Genomic DNA, 18,031 nt, shown 5'->3' on the forward strand with positions numbered 1-18,031 from the left:
TAACTAGGCAAACTTTAAATTTGCCAATTCCTGAACTACCAAGTAATGGAGCTTTGTAAGAAGGTTCTGCTGAGCAATGGGGTGCAGCTGAGGGTACAGACTTTGGTGTAGCCCTTCTTGTGAAGCAGCAAGGTTGTTTTCTTCCAGCATAATCATGTTCTGTGAAGGGTTAATGCTGATGTAGGAATAGGGGGTGAGTCTGTGAAGCAAAGACTGAAAAGGAGGCAGAAGCTTGAATCATACTTGCTGTTGCAAGGGGAAACCAGCAAAGAGCAAGAACTGCAGAAATGTTACCAGGCTTTCAAGAACAAGTTAAATCCAGAGTTTCTTTCTGGGAAGCCAGTTGGAAGGAGTATATTGCTGGCGGCCTGGAACCTCTCAGAGCCTGAAGTTAACGGCTGTTAATTTTTAAAGGCAGGAGCAAAAGTGGTTATTGTGTGTTTCAATGGAGTCTTTTCTGCTACTGAAATGCCATTGCAAAAGACTTCTGAGTTGTTTGGACTCAGAGAGGAAAAAGAAAATTCCCTTAGAGAAGCGATTTATCCACCAAAAGCTTCACTTTGACATACAGGTTATAGTACAATGACAGTTCTGTCAGGTTGTTTGTAACATCTCCAAAGGTGGTGGGTGAGGGATGTACTGAGGGTGGGCTTCTGTTGGACTTTAAAGGGTGAAATAAAGGAAGATGCCCGAAGTGCAGTCTGAAAAAGGGATCTTCCTTGTTCAACTTTCTTTACTGCAGCAAGGAAGTATGAGGAAAGCCAACACTGAAACAAGAAAATAACTGGTTTTGTAACCATTCTGTCAGGCCAAATCCTGCTTCTCTGGAGGTCAATGAAAGCATTGTCTGAATTCTCATGCTGGCTTTGTAACTTTCTAGGTAAGTCACTGTTAACCTTAAGGAGCCAGAAGGGCAGTTTCTCACTGAATGAAGCTTTTCAGAAAGTAATGGAAAGAAAGAAAAGCTGAGCATTTTCAAAGCATCTCCGAGGAGGCTGTCACTTTATTCCTGATGATTTTCAAGATGAGGTGGGCTCCTAAGTGCCAAAGTGGTGTGGCTTACAGAGTACACATCTTAATGTTTATTCTGTAGAGATGTGCATTTGTCAGAGTAGCCAACAAATACCAATAATCTCTGTTGCATGCAGAAAAATACGGTCTTCCACATCAACCACCAGCTCTGACAATGACTGGCTCTAATTAAGAAATGATAAACATGTATTTTGGTGTGTGTAACTTCACTTTACGTTTGACATGTTGCAATGCCTGCATCCCACATACACGTATATGGCTTGGACAGATGCACTCTTTGCTGGATTGAAAACTAGCTGGACAGCTGTGCCCAGGGAACGTTGGTGAATGAAGTTAAATCCAGCTATCAATCAGTCATGATCCAGGTAGTGATCCAGGGATCACTATTGGGGCTGGCCCTGTTTAACAGCTTTATTGATTATCTGGGTGGGGGTATTGAATGCACCCTCAGGAAGTTAGTGTGTGACACCAGGTTTGGAGGAAGTCTCGTTCTTGAGGTTAGAAAGGCCCTTCAGGGGGATCCAGATAGGCTGGATTGATGGACTGAGGCCACTTCTGTGATCTTCAAGTTCCAGTTCCTGCACTTTGGTCACAACAGCTCCGTGCAACAATACGGGCTTGGGGCAGAGTAGCTGGCAGTCTGTGCAGAGGAAAAGGAACTGGGGGTCTTGATCAACAGATGGCTGAACATGAGCTAGCAGTGTGGCTAAGAAGGCCAAGGGTATCCAGGCTTGTATAAGAAATAACGTAGCCAGCAGGACCGGAAAAGTGATTATCTATACTTGGCACTGGTAAGGCTGCATGTGAAGTACAGTGAAATACAGATAGGCAGATTTGGGCCTATCACTACAAGAAAGACACCAAGGCCCTGGAGTGTGTCCAGAGAGTGGCAGTGAAGGCTCTGGAGCACAAGGCTGAGGGAACTGGGATTGTTTAGACTGAAGAAGAGGATGCTTAGGGGAGACCTTATCACTCTCTGCAACTCCCTGAAAGGAAGTTGTAGCAAGGTGGGAGTTAGCCTCTTTTCCCAGGTAACAGTGATTGTACGTGAAGTAATGATTGTAAGTTCTGCCAGTGCAGGTTCAAGTTAGGCATTAGGAAAATGTTTTTCTTAGAGTGATGAGGTATTGCAACAGGCTGGCCAAGGAAGCGGTGGAAGTGTTCAAGAAACATGTAGATGTGGCTCTGTGGGACATGGTTTAGTGAGCACGGTGGTGAAAAGTTGACAGTTGCAGTTGATGGACTTAGAGGTCTTTTCATAGAATTGCAGAATCAAAGAACGACTTGGGTTGGAAGGGACCTGAAAATCATCTAGTTCCATCCCCACCCTGTTGCAAGCAGGGCTGCTGACCACCAGATCAAGCACTAGATCAGGGTGCCCAGGGTCCCATCCAACCTGGCCTTGAACGCTTCTGGGGATGGGGCATTCACAGCCTCTCTGGACAGCCTATTCTAGTACCTCACCACCCTCTCTGTGAAAAACTTCCCACTGATATATCAATCTCCCTTCTTTAGTTCAAAGCCATTCCCCCTTGTCCTATCGTGATTTATCAGAGAAAAAACTTGATTTCCCTCATGTTTATAATCTCCCTTTAAATATTGGAAGGCCACAATGGTGTCTTCCCATGCAGTCTGTCTTTGTAGGAGAGGTGCTTCAGCCCTCTGATCATCTTTGTGGCCCTCCTCTGGACTCTCTCCAACAGCTCTATAATTTTTCTATGTTGGGGGGCCCAGATCTGGACACAGTACTCCAGAAGGGGCCTCATAATGGTAGAGTAGAGAGGGACAATCACCTCCCTTGCTCTGCTGCCACCCCTCTTGATTCAGCCCAGAATACTGTCAGCCTTCTGGGCTGAAGGATTTTCCAACCTTAATGATTCTATGATTCTATTCAAGCCGAGCAATTCATTGCTGCTCAAAACTGTGCCTACTGATTAATACTGACTCATTTACACCTGTGGGGATTGAAATTGTCAGATGGGACCAAGCTGTTGGTAGCTATTGTGTAAATAATGGCCTGGTGTACAGAGCACTGGAAAAATAAGTCTAGTTTGTTTATGTCTCCTCTTTTCCTCAGCAGTAACTTGTGCTTTTAAGACTGGCAGCTAACAAGAACCTCTGGTCTCAGAATGGCATCTCTTTGCTACACCATATTGGAAACAAGGCAGGTTATAATATGTAACAGTCTGCAGAACCCTCTTGGTGCACGCAAATTGCTCTCATGCACCAGTTGATCTCCTGCAGTGACTACAAGGAATATTAACACCTTTCTCCCCTCTGTGCTTGAAGTGGATGAGGTATTTGGCAACATTTTAAACAGAGGGGGAGGAATGGAAAGAGTTGAAACTAAAAAGTGCCAGTACTCTATGAAATACTGGCTGGCAGCAGAGATCAATTCAGTTTCAACTGGAGACTGCTGAAAAGCACATGGGATGAAGGGCTCGGTACAAACAAAAGTTGAAGGAATAAAATATGAGCTTGCTCTTAGCTTTCTTCTTTTCTGCCCTCACTGAAGAAGACTTCTAGAAGTGCTGAAATGGTCAGAGCTGATGTTGAGATTGATTGAACTGGATAAACAGACAATGATGAGATCCTGTTGTGAGAAGAGCTTAATAGGCATAAAAATTGTCTATTGCAGCCTGAGGGTGGGTTTTACAGCACAGAGAGGGAAAGGAAGGGTGTCTGTTTCTTTTTGCCACTGCATAGAAGCTTAACTTCAGAAAGAGAGTCTGGAGTTGATATGGCTGTATCCTTAAAAAGGTCACTGCATCCTCATCATCAGGTACCTAACACAGGGGATGCAGGTAAATGACCAGTGATAAATTTAAAAATGAATTAATAGTTCTGCGGGACTCTTGCATTTGTCGGAAGGGAATGACAGTACTGAGGGACTGCATCTCAGCTTTAGAAATAATTTTTAAGAAAGATGCACCTTGCTTAAAAAAAAAAAGCATTTCCTTTTTCAACAAGTGAACAGGAATTTTTTCATGTGCTACCTTACATTGCGCAGTCGGACTGTGCACAAGCTGTGTTATTATCATTGGAAGTATTGGGGGAGTTACACATGATTGTTAATGTGATTAATGGCACATTTAAGGTACTAGAATAGTACAGGGAGTTAAAACAGCACACACCTCTGCAAACAGATTGTAAAAACCATACTGTTTCAAAAAGGAAGACAAAAGCCAAAGAAAAATAGTGAGAATTAGGAAGCAATTTTTGAACTTTGCTATATATGGCAGCCACCGTGCTGCTAAATTGTTTAACTGGCAACTTCACTGTTATTTGAGTCCAAGGGTGGTGTGATTCCAGACAGCATCCAATATCTGTATGACAGTGGGAATCATTACAAAGCTCAGAAAAAAAGAAGCCAGACTTTCTCTATATGTGGCTTTTTCTTTATTAAATTCTTTTTGGCAATTGCTCAGTAATAGCTTCTTAAAAATGTGCTGCTATGGCAGTTTTACCCAGCTTTAAGTAAGATGCCTGACCTCCAGGATGAGCCAAAAGAGACCTCTGTGATCCATGCTTTGTAAGAAATTGCTTGTTATGTATACAGTTTACGTTGTGCTGGGGTTAAAAACAGTATGGTTTATTACTGTAGCCTGTGACCTGTGCAGATGCATGGGCTGGCTGTTTAACAAAAGGAAGTGTTGTTGCCTTTCATGTAATGAAAAATGTCACTAGATGAATCTAAAAAATAATAATAAGAAAATAATAATAAAAATCTTTTTTTTCCTTTTTTTTTTTTTTTTTTTTCCTTGAGCAGTTAAGCAACTGCAGGGCTGTTTCTATATCAGTGCACCCTGCACATAGAGAGCAGTATGGTATACATGCACCTGATTCTGCACCTTGAAATCAGTGGAACTTTCTGTGGGTTTGAGTGAGCAAAGACTGAAGTGATTAATTTATTAAATATTTGGTCTGGCTCAAATTGCTGATCGTGTACCTGTGAAATCATGCTGATATTGCATTCTGTTATGAATATGCAGCTGCCTCTTTTCCTGGCGTGTTGCTGTTATTTTTGTTGTCAGTAGCTGAACGAAGCAAACACCAGTCTTTGAAAACAGTTGCCTGTGGAATAATGCAATGGAATAATACTGGGGAAGGTTCCTAGATTAGAGGCATAGCATGCCACAGTCTCTCCATTGTAACTGTGTTCAGAATTAGTGGGGTATGTTTTTTAGGCAGTGCTTTTCACATTGGAGCTGCCAGACTGCTTGTCCACATCGCTCAACTTGTGCAGTTGTGTGGTGTCTGAGGATTCTGTCACCTGTGAGAGTACCTGGGCAATTGAGCATTCAGCACTGATCCGTGCAGCTGAGATACCTTTCCTCTATGAATCAGGCCAGGTAGAGGCAGAGCAAAAATCTTGCTGTGAAATCAAGATAATCTGAATTCTTGTCTTATCAGTCAGGTTTTAATCGCATTGGTCCAGGTTTACTGCTGCTTCTGTTTACATCCCCGTTGTGAAAGGGGGTCAAGGGAAGGTAGTAAGCATTTGTAGTCTGCATTACAGCTGGAAGTGTGTGAAGGGAGAACTACAGTTAAGGGAGCCAGAGTTTCTTTCTGTTCTCCACTCTTTAGGAGCAGCTTTACCACTGTCTTTGTGCAGAGTTCTGTGCTTGTGTTTCACTTCTTGTTACCTGCTAGGCAAAAAGCTTAGGGAAAGCATTGTGCTATAGAGTAGAACAGAAAGGAGAAAAACTTCTGGATAGAGTGGGCTGTGCCATTTGCCAGGGCTGGGAAACTGCTAATGCACTTGGTGAGAAAATCAGGTGGCTGTGGTGGTCTGTGGTTTGTGAAAACTGCCTGGTATCTCGTTCTCTTTAATAATGTTGACAAAAGCATTGGGGGTTTTGTCATCTTTCTTAGTGGCAGTTGACCCTTGAAGGTTTCTTGAATTGTGTGTATTTAAACTCCAGGGCAGGTCTATGCAAGAGCACTCAGGAATGTGAATGGGAGCTGATCAAAGGTGTAAATCCTCAGGGAGATTGAGTGGCATGAGGTCTTGTTATAGACATTAACATACAGAATTAAAGTTGTTTAATATTAATTGATTCATTTTGGAAGCGAGGTCAAGTAAATGAGCAAGAAAACCACTTTAAATCTGATAAAAGCTTCTGCCACAGGTGTTTAACTCCACTACTCACTCCAACTTCAAACTGATTTGAACTGACTTCTGTCTGACTGAGGGCAGCCCCAGGAGTTAATGGGAGGGTAATCATATCCCGTTTTAATAACTGTGTTTGGAAAGCATGTTTTACAAATAGTCCTGTTTGATAATGTTACCTTGGGCTTTGAGGAGGGATTTATGGCAGGTCTCTTAGGGGTTTTTATAGCCACTGCTGTACTTGAAAGAAATGGAGTTCTTTGTATTAGATAGGCTCTTTGCCCTTAATGGAGGAAGCTGTTGGCTGAGGTGCGAGTTGGAATGGTATTCAGAGGCATTGCTGGTTAAAAAAGAGGGGAAAAAGACTCAGAGAAAGCAATAGTTGTTGGTTTGAGGAGTCTTGCTTCCATTGTACATCATCACAAACAAGTGCTCTACAGTTCAAAGGAGGCCTCTCACATTTGGAAGCAGGATTGCGACCAACCTTGCTACGTTGTCTTGTGCGCACTGTGAGCAAGGCCCCTGGTACTGGAACCTCAGAGTTCTTCAGGACATGTACTTCTGTCGTGAGGCCCCCCGTGCTCTGATGAGCAGCAGGGGAGCCCTTTGGGCAGCCCACTTGCCTTATTCCTTGGCTGGGCAGTGAGGGAGGGCTCCCACAACAGCCAGCAGTTGCACAAGTGGGGCTGGGGAGTTCAGCTGTGGCCTTGTCTGAGGCTGTCATGCTAGGATGTCTCTCTGTATTTCTCCCTGAGATTTCTCTGTGTTGATGGAAATTGATTTTGCCTTTGGGAACCTGAGGGTATAAATTGTACTCGTAATTGGCCTGAGCTGAACTAGGAGAAACTGCTGATGTGTTCATTCTCTTCAGTGAGCGATTTGTTGTATAAGCCACTTCATGGACTGCTTTTTAGTGAGCGTGAGGAAAGGGAAAAGGCGAAGCAAGGAGGTGCCGTTATTGGGCATCACTACCCGTATGTAAGTGCTGCATTGGAGCATTCTGCCATCTGCAGTCAGTACCTTAATTCCTCTTCCATTCAGGGAAAAATATAATCCTAGCCGTCTAAATCTGTGGATTATCATTTTCTCCAGTATTTACGTCTGTTATGATCAGGTTGTTTCTTGAATGAGACTGCAATAAAAACAATGCTGAAAGGATGTCTGGGCAGCTATCGGTGCTGATCTGAGCAGCTCCCAGGCTGGCTGGGTTAATGGATGGAAGTGAAGGTGATGGTCAAGGCCTGGGGAGGCCGGTGCTCAAAGGTCGGGCAGGGGGAGGTCTGCAGGGTTCACTCCCCACGGTAATTGCTCTCCTGCTTTAAGCCTGATACTCAGCTGTCTACACGGTGCTTAGCACAGAGTGTTCACTGGGGAGATTAGGATGAAAATATGTTCTCCTTGCTAAAGAGCACATAAACAACCCATAAACGGCCCATTAACCTACAAAATCGCAATAAAGACCATGTGGTAAAGCAAAGCCATAGGAGACCTGTGACCCAGCAAGTTCATTAATTGGATTTTGAACCTTATCTTTTGTGCTAAAAGCAGCTAATCTGAAATTAGGAAAAACAAAGGAAAGAAGGAGAGAAAGGAGTGACTTGAGATGCATGTCCAGAGTGAGAGTGTTTCTGTAATTCATTTTAGGACACAGCCCAGTGAGCAAAATTTTGAAGCCCATTGTGGAATTACCATGTTACAGGATCAGACATCAGTAACATTTCCAAGTAATAACAATCACTTGAAAACGAGTGAAACAACATAATTTTGTTATTGGCCACAACCAGTACCTGTAGCAGTTCTAGAAACTCCTCTTACTGGCTGCTGAATGCACCAGCCGCTTGCTGTGCTCCAAGTTGCTTTTTGAAGCTATAAGATGTACATCCATTTTATGGCTTTTCTGGCTGTGATATTTAAACTCTGTGAAGAATTTTAGAATGTGTACTGAGAGGAAAGCTGATTAAACTTCTGAGTACTTTGCCAGCAGGTCTTGCTCTTCATCTGGAGGATGACAGCAGAGTTCAGACACCCATAAATGGCCCTCAGCAAGAGCTGAGGCTTCATTTGCCTAGACCCCTTCTGTCACTGTGAAACCATCAAATGGCAGGAGAATAGCAGCTGCTTCCTAGGATTGCTCTGTAGATAAATTGAAAGCATATCATAGAAGCGTGCAAGTTCATGCTATCAGCTGTTTGGTGTTCTTTCGGACAGGTGTCGTCTTTATTAACTGTGTAGTTTGTTGTGGAAGGTGTGCATCTCTGTGTACATGCTCATGTCTGAAGCATTTCAGAAATGGGGGGAAAAAAGGGTTGTTAGATTATAAGCAATCCACTAGTACAGTTGTATTTAAATAGCTTAGCTGAAACTTTGGACTGTTTTAGTAGGTATTTTCCATATGTACACATGGTGAGAGATCTCTGCCCTGAAGCACGTGTGGTTTGAACAGAACAGGAGGAGGGAGGCTGGGATTTGGCCATGGGAAGCCAAGGCACTGAGTGATGAAGTGGTTTTGCACAAGCCAAAGTGGTGTGGCAAACCCAGAACTTGAGACCTGTCTTCTGGTGCTCAGATACATTGATTTCAGCACAAAATCCTGGCGCCACTGGTTGATTTGAGCTGGCTGTATGAAGACAAGCTTGAGTGTGATGCCTAATTGAGTTTATAGAATAGGAAAATCTTAATTATTTATACAAATGTTGATTTTAAATGTGTTTTAGATGCAGTTTTTCAATCCTAATTGCCTTTATAATTACAAGCAAAATTTTCATGCATAAGGTTATGTGTCTGCAGATATTTTGGAGCTGTTACACAAAGAGCATCTGTTACACTCAAACTGAGTAATTAAATACTCATTATGCACATCATAGATCCTGAGAAACATATCTGGGGGAAAAAAAAAAAAAAAAAGGTTTCTAGGAACTAGTGCTTGTATAAGAGTGCTAATTACCAAAGCATTAATGTGTATTTTCCAAGAATCCATCCTCAGGCTGTACTGCCTCTTCTACACCTGTCCCGTGAGGCCAGAGGCTGGATGGAGGTGAAGGGTGGTAAATGTGCATAACTTACAACCAGGCCTCTCATGCCTGTAGGTGTTTTAGGGCAAACCTTAGATTGTGAAACTTCTTGTTTCTAGAAGTGTACTGCTTTCAGGAGTAAGCCTGGTCTTCTGTCTCACTGCAGGAGAGTTCTGAATAGTTTGAGCAAAACCATTTGGCTCCCAAGCTTTTGGGGGAAAAGTATTCCCTTTGGTGAGGTTTATTCCTACTGCTATATTACTGTGAATGGCAGCATTAAAACCAGTGTAATGGGGAAAAAAAAGAAACGAAAGCATTGCCAACTACAAAAATAATATCAGTTTATTATATTGACTGTCAATATACTTTCAATTGAAAAAAGACTTTTGTATTGTTAAGGCATCATCACCCTAACTGGTGAAGGAATGCTTCAACTCAAGCATCAACTCTTGCATAATAATTTAAGAAGAAAGCTATGGAAGCTTTTTTTATGATTATTATTGTTATTATTTGTGTGTGTGTATTTTATATATATACACACATATAGGTATGTGACAAAACAGGAAAGGGTATGTTTCTTCCTGGTTCATTTTTCACATTACACACTGAGACTTTGTTTACCCTTGAAGAATCAGTGTTGATTGGACAACCGGTGTAATTAATTATATTGCAACAGACAGACAGCTGATCTTTTGAAAAGAAAGGAGTTTTTAGCAGGACTGTTCAAAGTTCATGGTCTGCTGTTAAACTCTAATGCTAATAAACATTTCTTCAGAAAGATGTCTGTCTTTAAATTTCACAGTATCGCACCTTCATTTTAAAGTGATATGATAAGAAAAAAGCTGTAGACCCCAAGAAGTCCTCCAGCGATGCTGCTTTTGGGGCATGGGCTTCAGGTGCCTTTGGGAGATGCATTTTGGTCTTGGCATGCATACGGCCATGTTTTCAATTGTTCGAGTTGCATCTGTTTCTTAACTAGGAAGGGGCTTCTGCTAATTTTTCTTTACCGTAAGCACAGATGACTTTCACTTGCACTACCAGAAGAGCATGTGTTGGCTATAGTTCCTTTTGTCTAAATGGCCAACTCTGTTCCCAGTGGTACAGTTGTTTTTTTTCAGTTCATTGGTGCTTGACTAAATGCATTCAGTCACATTCTTCATGTATAGATGAGACAAACTTTCTGTTAAATATTCCCGTGTTTTCTAGCAATAGGGCTGGGAAGGTTATGGCTTGCCTTGCGGGCCAATGAGAGCATGAGCTGGGCTGGCAGGGAGGGGAAAGCCGGCTATGGGATGCTGCCACAATAAGCCCCAAAACAGTTTGGCTGAAACTGGTTTTACGTCATATAAAAAAGGGGGCTAAGGATCTCAGCTGATCAGAGTACTAAAGGTCCTTGGGCACGCACCATAGAGCATATTGGTTTTGAGCTTGATAGCTCTTTCTTTTTACAAGGGCTGCAAATTGCTGTGACATAGTTAAGGACTGTAGAAAGAGGCAAGTTTTCCTGAACTTTACTCCCAGCTTGAAGTTTTAAGAAGTAAGTGAGAGGCGAGGAAGGGAAGAGAGGGTGATACACAGACCCTCGCTCACGCCCCTCTGTCCCACGAGTAGGATGTCAAACGGAAAAGACGGCTTGGAGAAACAACTGAATGGCTTTGGGGAGAAGGGGAAGGAGAGAAGCCGCACATCCCTGGTCATCTCTCAGGCTGTTAACCGCAGTATTTTCACCTCTGCAGTCTCCCCTGCTGCTGAACGTGTCCGCTTCATTCTGGGAGAGGAAGATGACAGCCCGGCACCCCCGCAGCTTTTCACGGAGCTGGATGAGCTTCTGGCCGTTGATGGACAAGAAATGGAATGGAAGGAGACTGCAAGGTGGGTTGGTTTTCCTTTACCTCAGAAATCTCATGAGAAATTCCTCTTTATGTACTAATGTCCATATTACTGGATGGCTTGGAAAATCCACACTAAAGAGCCTTTATGGGTGAAATTATCTTTCCTGGATAAATCAGAGAATTCAAGGATTTGATTCAATATGAATTCAAAACCAAGTCTAGAAAAATTGGAGTGCCAGATTTACTTGAATGGGTTGTATATGGAGAGTGAAAATCCATATGGACTTACCTAGTGCTTTGCAAACAGTGACGAGATTAGGGCAAGAATAAAACATCTCTGGAATAAATACATCTGTAGATGTATTAAAACTTTTAATTCAGTTACTCAAAAGTACGTTTTAGCCTGGCTCCACCACACAGCCCAAGTTGGAATGTTTTTTTACTCCGTTAGTGATGAAAATTTATTTTAAATAGGCAAAAGATCCTGAAGATTTTTTCTTCTGAGGAAATCATTCAGGATGTGTGTTAAGTGCTGGTTTGAATTGCCCACTTTGAGGTTTTTGACCAAATTCTCTTCTTGTTTCTTTAGCGGTGCTGGTTTAGGACTGGAATGGAGTTTTTTGTGCTGTATTTGACACAAGTTATCTATAGCTTATTCCTGAGTATTGCAAAAGGAGCCGTTGGATAGGATACAGGATCTAAAGGCTGCTGTTTATCTCCTCTAGCCTTGTGATGTTAATTTTTTTTTCTACAGTGAAAATATTTTTCCTGGTCTTGCCTTGAAAGGTAAGCTTTTAACTGCAGATGCTGTCAAGGGCTGAAACCTTTCCCTAGAAGGGGGTTCTTAACTAGCTGGTGAGCAGCCGAGGGCTTTGCCTTTCCTATTTCCAATCCCCCTCTTAGCTCTGGGCTTTTTATTTCCCTTTTTGTGGCTCTGCTAAGCCCTTTTACCACCTTCCAGTCTTTAGGGCCCCTGCTGTGTTCAGAGGTAGTCAGTCCATCTTGTTTGGCTACCTTAATCTTTACCTGATGAACCATTCCACCACCTACTCCTTTACCCCCTTATCTTTATTTTTACTTCTATATCACTTGCAGAACCTATTTAAAGACTTTTCACCTTTTACCCTTCAACTCCTTTCTTATTGGTCATCCTTTTCTCCCTTTATTGCTTTTCATGCCTCTTATCGTTAGTTCAGCACTTGCATTTTGTCATATGTACCACCCACCCCTGTACAGATCTTTAAGAAGGGTTTTTAGTGACAATTTATTGAGGCTTTGTTGTTAAGATCAACAAAGATTGTTTTTGTTGTTAAGATCACTTCAGATCTTAATGATATTCTTCATATTGAGCACTATATGTTTTCTTGCTTTCCATATTAATACTGGGAGCTCGGCTTTCCTGGAATCCACAAATACTAGCCATCAAGAGAGAGAGTGATATGTCCTGCATGACATATGACAAAATACATGTCTTCAGAGACATCTGCTTCTAGATTCCAAGGAACTTGTTGATGCTCTTTTACTATCAGATATCAGGAGAGAAAAAGAGGTGGTTTTTTTTTTTTTTTTTCTTCTCTGGTAATGCTTTCGGGTTTTGTGTTTTCACACATCTTCAGTAGAAGAGCTAATTGGAGCTGTATATACAATTCTTTCTAACAGTATGTGTATATTACATACTGAAAGAAGAGATGCCATGTTCAAGCACAGTGTAGTTCCTAACCTTGGCTAACTTCCTGATGTGTGTGTGTTAGTTTGTTGATGGTGATCTTTCATGTTGCATTCTTGTTCAGGATTTTTCCCTATCTTCCTGAAATGACTTAATCTGGCAAAACCAAACCTGCTGAAAGCTACTGTATTGCTCTGCTGCAGGACGTACCAGCTTGAGCTGGCTAACTCTACTTCAGCAGGTACAGGAGCTGCCTGCTCTGCTGCTCACTGGAGCTTTGGGTCTGACTTGAATGATGGTAGAAGCTGTCAGGAGAGAAGTGTTTGAATCATCAGAGTTCAGCAAGTGGGTACTGTCCCTTCTAGAGGCATTTCAGTCAGCAGAAAAACAACCAGTATGTCGTGGAAAATTTCTGTCAGGAACCTGCAAGATACTGATTAAAAGATGCTTCCAGAAAAGGTCCTTTTGTTGTTTTGATTCTTTATTCACATGAGTTCACATGAGTTCAGTGGTCTGTGCTCCAGCCCTGGTGTAAATTCCTCCCTGTGCCATACCATTCCTCCCTGTGCACATTTCTGGTAGTAGGTAAGGTCAGCCCGTGGCCAGGGCTTGAAGATGTCCTACTCCTTTTCATGATCCTCTTGTCTGTTAGCATGGTATCTAGCCATGGTTAACAATAAAGAAACATTTTGGAAGAACATTCTCACTGTAGACAGTGCTTCATAACACAGCCCTGTGTTAAATGCATTAAAAATAGAGCAGTAAAAGGGAAGGTTTATTGCTGTTAAAGGTAACCTGAAGATTTGGGTTGCTAGGTATTCCCAGCTGGGCTTTTTCTGGAGCTTGTCCATCCACACCGAGTAAATTGATTACAAGTTCTTGCACCGATATGCATATGTTGCATTTCACTGATAGCTAAAGGATACAGTGCAAACTATTAAAAGGGAAAGGCTTGAAATATCTGGAGGCCACCATCTATTTTGAGGCTCAGTTCAGTACATTTTGGAACCAGGGTGTGTGCACCATAGTGGGGACTGTCATTCTACAAGGCAGGGAGATGGGAAGAAGATCATGAGATAACAGTGAGAAGGAATGAAAGATATGTGAGCTGGTGGATAGGCATTTCAAATCTTTAATTATGGTCTGTTTCTTTACATAAGCTCTCTCAAGCAGTACATTTACATCCTTCACCTCTTTTCCCATTCTAATATTATCATACCTTTTATGCAATCCTTTTTAGAGCCTTAAAAATAAGAAAGATGGGTCCTGCGTATTGGTTAGCAGATATAATTGCCTTTACAATATGTGCACACTGAACATACTGAAGACTCCCAGAGATACATTTGAAGAGTAAGAGGTTACTCTGGAGGCAGCCAAGTGCACCGATGGCAGATTTTTCTCTCAAATCTTTGCCCTTTGGAGCTGGTGGTGGTCAATACGTTCCAGATTTCAGAAGTCCACAGTGCCAACTTTGCTGGAGTCAGCAGTTTAGTTTCTAAGGTCCAAGAGTCATAACACAACGTGGATGTTATTTGTTACGTTGTAGTTTTTTCTAATGTGGTCACTAGAATTTTTCTAGCTTTGCCCTGAAACAGCACGTTACCATTGGGATGCAGGCACCTTTGCCTTCAACGCTCAGGAGGCTCTGTTCTGAGATGTATAATCCTAAATACATCTAATTGGAAAACTTAACTCTACAACTGTCTCTTTTGTCCTTTCCACTCTCCTCCACCCTAAAAGTCCAGTGCTTTCTTCCAGTGCTCACCTACTTCCCATGCAGCTTTCTGGGTGTGAGCTTTTCTGCAGCGTGACGTGTTAAAAAAAAAAAAAAAAATCATTTTAGCCTGATGTATGGTCTTCTGGTTGTTTATTTCTGATAGCACATAGTGTCCTACTTTGTCCTAGTTTTTAATGGTGCTTCTGTGGCCTGGCGCAAGCGAATGATTTTTGCCATAACGTAGATGTACGCTACGCAAAGTGCCAAATGTATGTCTCAGTATGTTTAGGCTCATTTTCTAAACATTAACAGGTATTCTTGGTGTATCCTCAAATCTCTATCAAAGAGAGGGGATGTGGATAGCTGATGATAACTGTACAGTAGCAGTGTATCTTCTGGTAGGTTAGTTGAGAAATATTGCAGCAGGAGTGAATCTTCCATGGATTCCTCTTGGTGTAATGAGGAATGACCACATTGTTCAATGTCCTCAAAGCCACGTTTGCCTTCAGAGTGGCACCTTTGGCTCCTGGGAAGTGGATTGGGCTGTCTTTGTTTCAGATTTGGCTCATATTTATCTCTTCAGTTGTAATCTGTGGATGAAATAGCACACCAGATTGGTTCAGTTCAAACTGAAGGTGCCCGCTTGCTTGTAAGCTCGTGCTCTTTGGTAAACCGGAGTATTTAGGTAGGTGAAGTGTGCAGTGGGGAATAATAATACAAAACAAACTAAAGATAAAATTCGTTACTTGTGTGGAGGGCCATGTGGAAAGCATTGCCTGAGTACTTGCATATATGTGTGCATTAGGACTTCAGAGGGGACTTCAGAATGTGGTATTCAAAGCTATTTCAGACCATTTGGAGAGCATCTCAGTCAGTTTTCAAAGAAGTGGATGGGCACAGATTCTCCCTAGGAAAATGGTTATTCCATGCTCTATAATGTTTTGGAAGAGCTGAGTGACTGTCAGTGAAGCTGAGAGACTCTGCTAAATCTGTCTGGTGGCAGGTCCAACAGATTTGAAGTTTTGTGTTATAATCAGGAAAGTACGCAGAAAGCAAATATTGATAGTTGTGAATTACACAAACTTTCACCAAAGGTACAAACCCTTTATAATTTGCAGCCTTTGTTGTTGCAGGGTAAAGAGCATCTCATTGCACTTGACTCAATCTACCCACACAACTATACAAACAAATACAGAACATGTCCTCTGAACTCCACAGATCTGCAGATGCCCAAATCCCTTTGCTTTCCTAGCAAGCACTCAAGTGTTGTGGACAGAATAGAACCTTATTTCTCAGATATTAAGTTCAGTCTCATTGCTTGGGTTAAAATGCGGCTTTTTAAAAACAAAGTCTCAAAAGAGATTAATGCAGTTGAAAAGCATAATTAATTAATCCTCAAATAACACATTTTTCAGGTTTGCATATAATTTCACTTGGTGTTAATAATATTCTTTTGAACCAGTTTGCAAACTTCCATACCCTTAAGTGTATGTTTTTTTTCTTAATAATCCCCTTGTATTAGTCACTGGAATTTTCATTTAGCCAAATATGTTAAAATAATATCTCAGGACAGGATTAGAACACCTTCTGCTTTGCAATTGAGTTGCATTTAAACACTTTTTTTTTTTCCTCCTGCTCTCTGTGCTCGCAGTGAAGCTGTAGCCAGGTGCTGCAATAAAGAAATGAGAATAATGCTTTTCAAACATTGCCTCTGCCACTGGCATTTCTCTCACCTTTATTAATAGGCTAGAGTGTAATGTCCCTCTCTGTGTCCCTCAGGGCTGTGTATGCATTCTTCAGCTGTGTCCCCCTCTGTGCCAGCACCTTGCTGGCAGTGGCAGGAGCCTGGAGCAGCAGCGGGACGTGCTCTGCCTGACTGCCCCCGCCATGGGTCTTGGGGCACAATCCCTGGGCTAGAGCTCCTGCTTGCCTGCAGTCATGACACGGGTTTAGGGGTGTAAAGAGTGTTTTGTACAGAGCAGTATTAAACCTATTTAACCTTTGCTTGAACCTTCAGCTAGAGAGATGAGCTTTCTGTTTTTTCAGCCTCGCTTTGTTAAATGATTAAACAGTGGAGAGCAAACAGAGGGAAACAACAAAACCCTTAATTTCTGTCTTTTCCATTGGTGGTTTGCTTGTCCTCTCCAGAGCATCTTCAGATCCACTTAGGATCTGCTTCTCCCCCCTGCTCTTTGCCTTGTGCCAGCTTGCTCCTGTTGGTACTGTTCAATGCTCCCGATTGGTGGCTGGTCTGCTGAGTCTTGGCAAAGCCCTGATGCTTTTCCTCTGCTCGTATGCTTGAAGATGACTTGAGTCTTATCCAGTGGAGCTGTGGCAAGGATTGTGGGCAGTTGAAAGAAGAGGGATGTAAAAGCTGAGATCTATTTCCTGATTTTTCTGCCTTAGCATTCTCTGTGGTTTCCTCACACTTTTCCTGCTCTGACCTTACTCAATTTCCTAAACAGGAGAGGAAGTTTTCAGATTGTATTGTGTAGATTTGAATACTCACATGCAAGTCACCCTATTTCCAGAAATGCTGATTTTTTTTTCTATCTTCTCCAGCACCCCTGGCTACTTCAGAGTGGTTATTAAGCATCAATTTAATTACCTGGAGCTGCTGAAGCAGTGCTAGAGCTTTACTTGACATGATGCAACGTATTGGGTTAGGTCATGGGTGTCTGCAGGTTAGACATGCTTGGGTTAGGTGCTGGGTGTGCAGCCCGGGGAGGGAAGGAGATGCCAGCAGAGTTGTTGAAACTGCCTCTGTATTCTTGACCTGGAGCAAACATGAGGTAAACGGTGTTAGCTTAAGTCTTGGTGAAAGCTATTAAAGATAACATGCTTTACCTCTCATTTGCAGTAGTTTACAAGCATTATCACTGCTCAACGAACACATACCAATTCATTAAGCCTTTGCAACTTGATTGTGGATTTGTGGGCTTAGAGATGCGTGGGAAAATGTGTATGCTTGAACTCGTTGGTATGTTGTGATGTTTCAGCTGTCTTGCTTCTTTCAGATCCATGCACAGGGTGCAACAGCTTTAACACAGTCTCATTGCTTTGCCCTTTTGTAGGTGGATAAAGTTCGAGGAGAAGGTAGAACAAGGTGGGGAACGATGGAGTAAACCTCATGTGGCCACATTATCCCTGCACAGCTTGTTTGAGTTAAGGACATGCATAGAGAAGGGCTCAATAATGCTGGATATGGAGGCCTCTTCTCTTCCTCAGGTAGTGGGTAAGTAAGCTTCCTTGGTTCTTGCTCTAAACAATTCAGTTCAGCTTACAATTGACCTCTGTGGTGGTTTCCTTTGAAAGCAAGAAACTGAGCATCGCTGTTTTTGCTCCTTTGTTTTCAATGAAATACTCAAGAATTTATTATTGCCAAAGACTTCCTGGAACAAAGTATGAAATAAGTGTTAGAAGATCCTAGGCTTTTTCCCCTCTTATTAGGGGTAGGAGTTTGAAGGCAGCCCATCCATTTTCACTGTATAATAAAAACACTACTTTTTCATTAAAGGAGGAAAACAAAGAAATAGTCCTCCTAGGAATAACAGAAACCTAGAAGAACCTCCAAGCAGGAGAAGGATAGCCAATGTTTGAAAAGCATTATTCTCATTTCAGGAAGAAGAGTGAAAAAATCTGCTTCAGTGATAATTATGC

General features: G+C 42.2%; 1 protein-coding gene across 4 annotated transcripts in view; it reads left to right on the forward strand.

Moving 5' to 3' along the window:
• SLC4A4 (solute carrier family 4 member 4) overlaps positions 1-18,031 on the forward strand; it is a 230,637-nt gene that overhangs the window by 122,374 nt on the left and 90,232 nt on the right. For all 4 annotated transcript variants that reach the window (XM_048942693.1, XM_048942694.1, XM_048942695.1 and 1 more), the window contains 2 exons: positions 10,893-11,028; positions 17,446-17,606. In XM_048942693.1, coding sequence (XP_048798650.1) covers positions 10,893-11,028; positions 17,446-17,606 — 297 coding nt within the window. The remainder of the gene's footprint in view (positions 1-10,892; positions 11,029-17,445; positions 17,607-18,031) is intronic.

The sequence above is a fragment of the Lagopus muta genome, chromosome 4 (genome assembly GCF_023343835.1).
Source record: "Lagopus muta isolate bLagMut1 chromosome 4, bLagMut1 primary, whole genome shotgun sequence".
NCBI classification, from domain to species: domain Eukaryota; kingdom Metazoa; phylum Chordata; class Aves; order Galliformes; family Phasianidae; genus Lagopus; species Lagopus muta.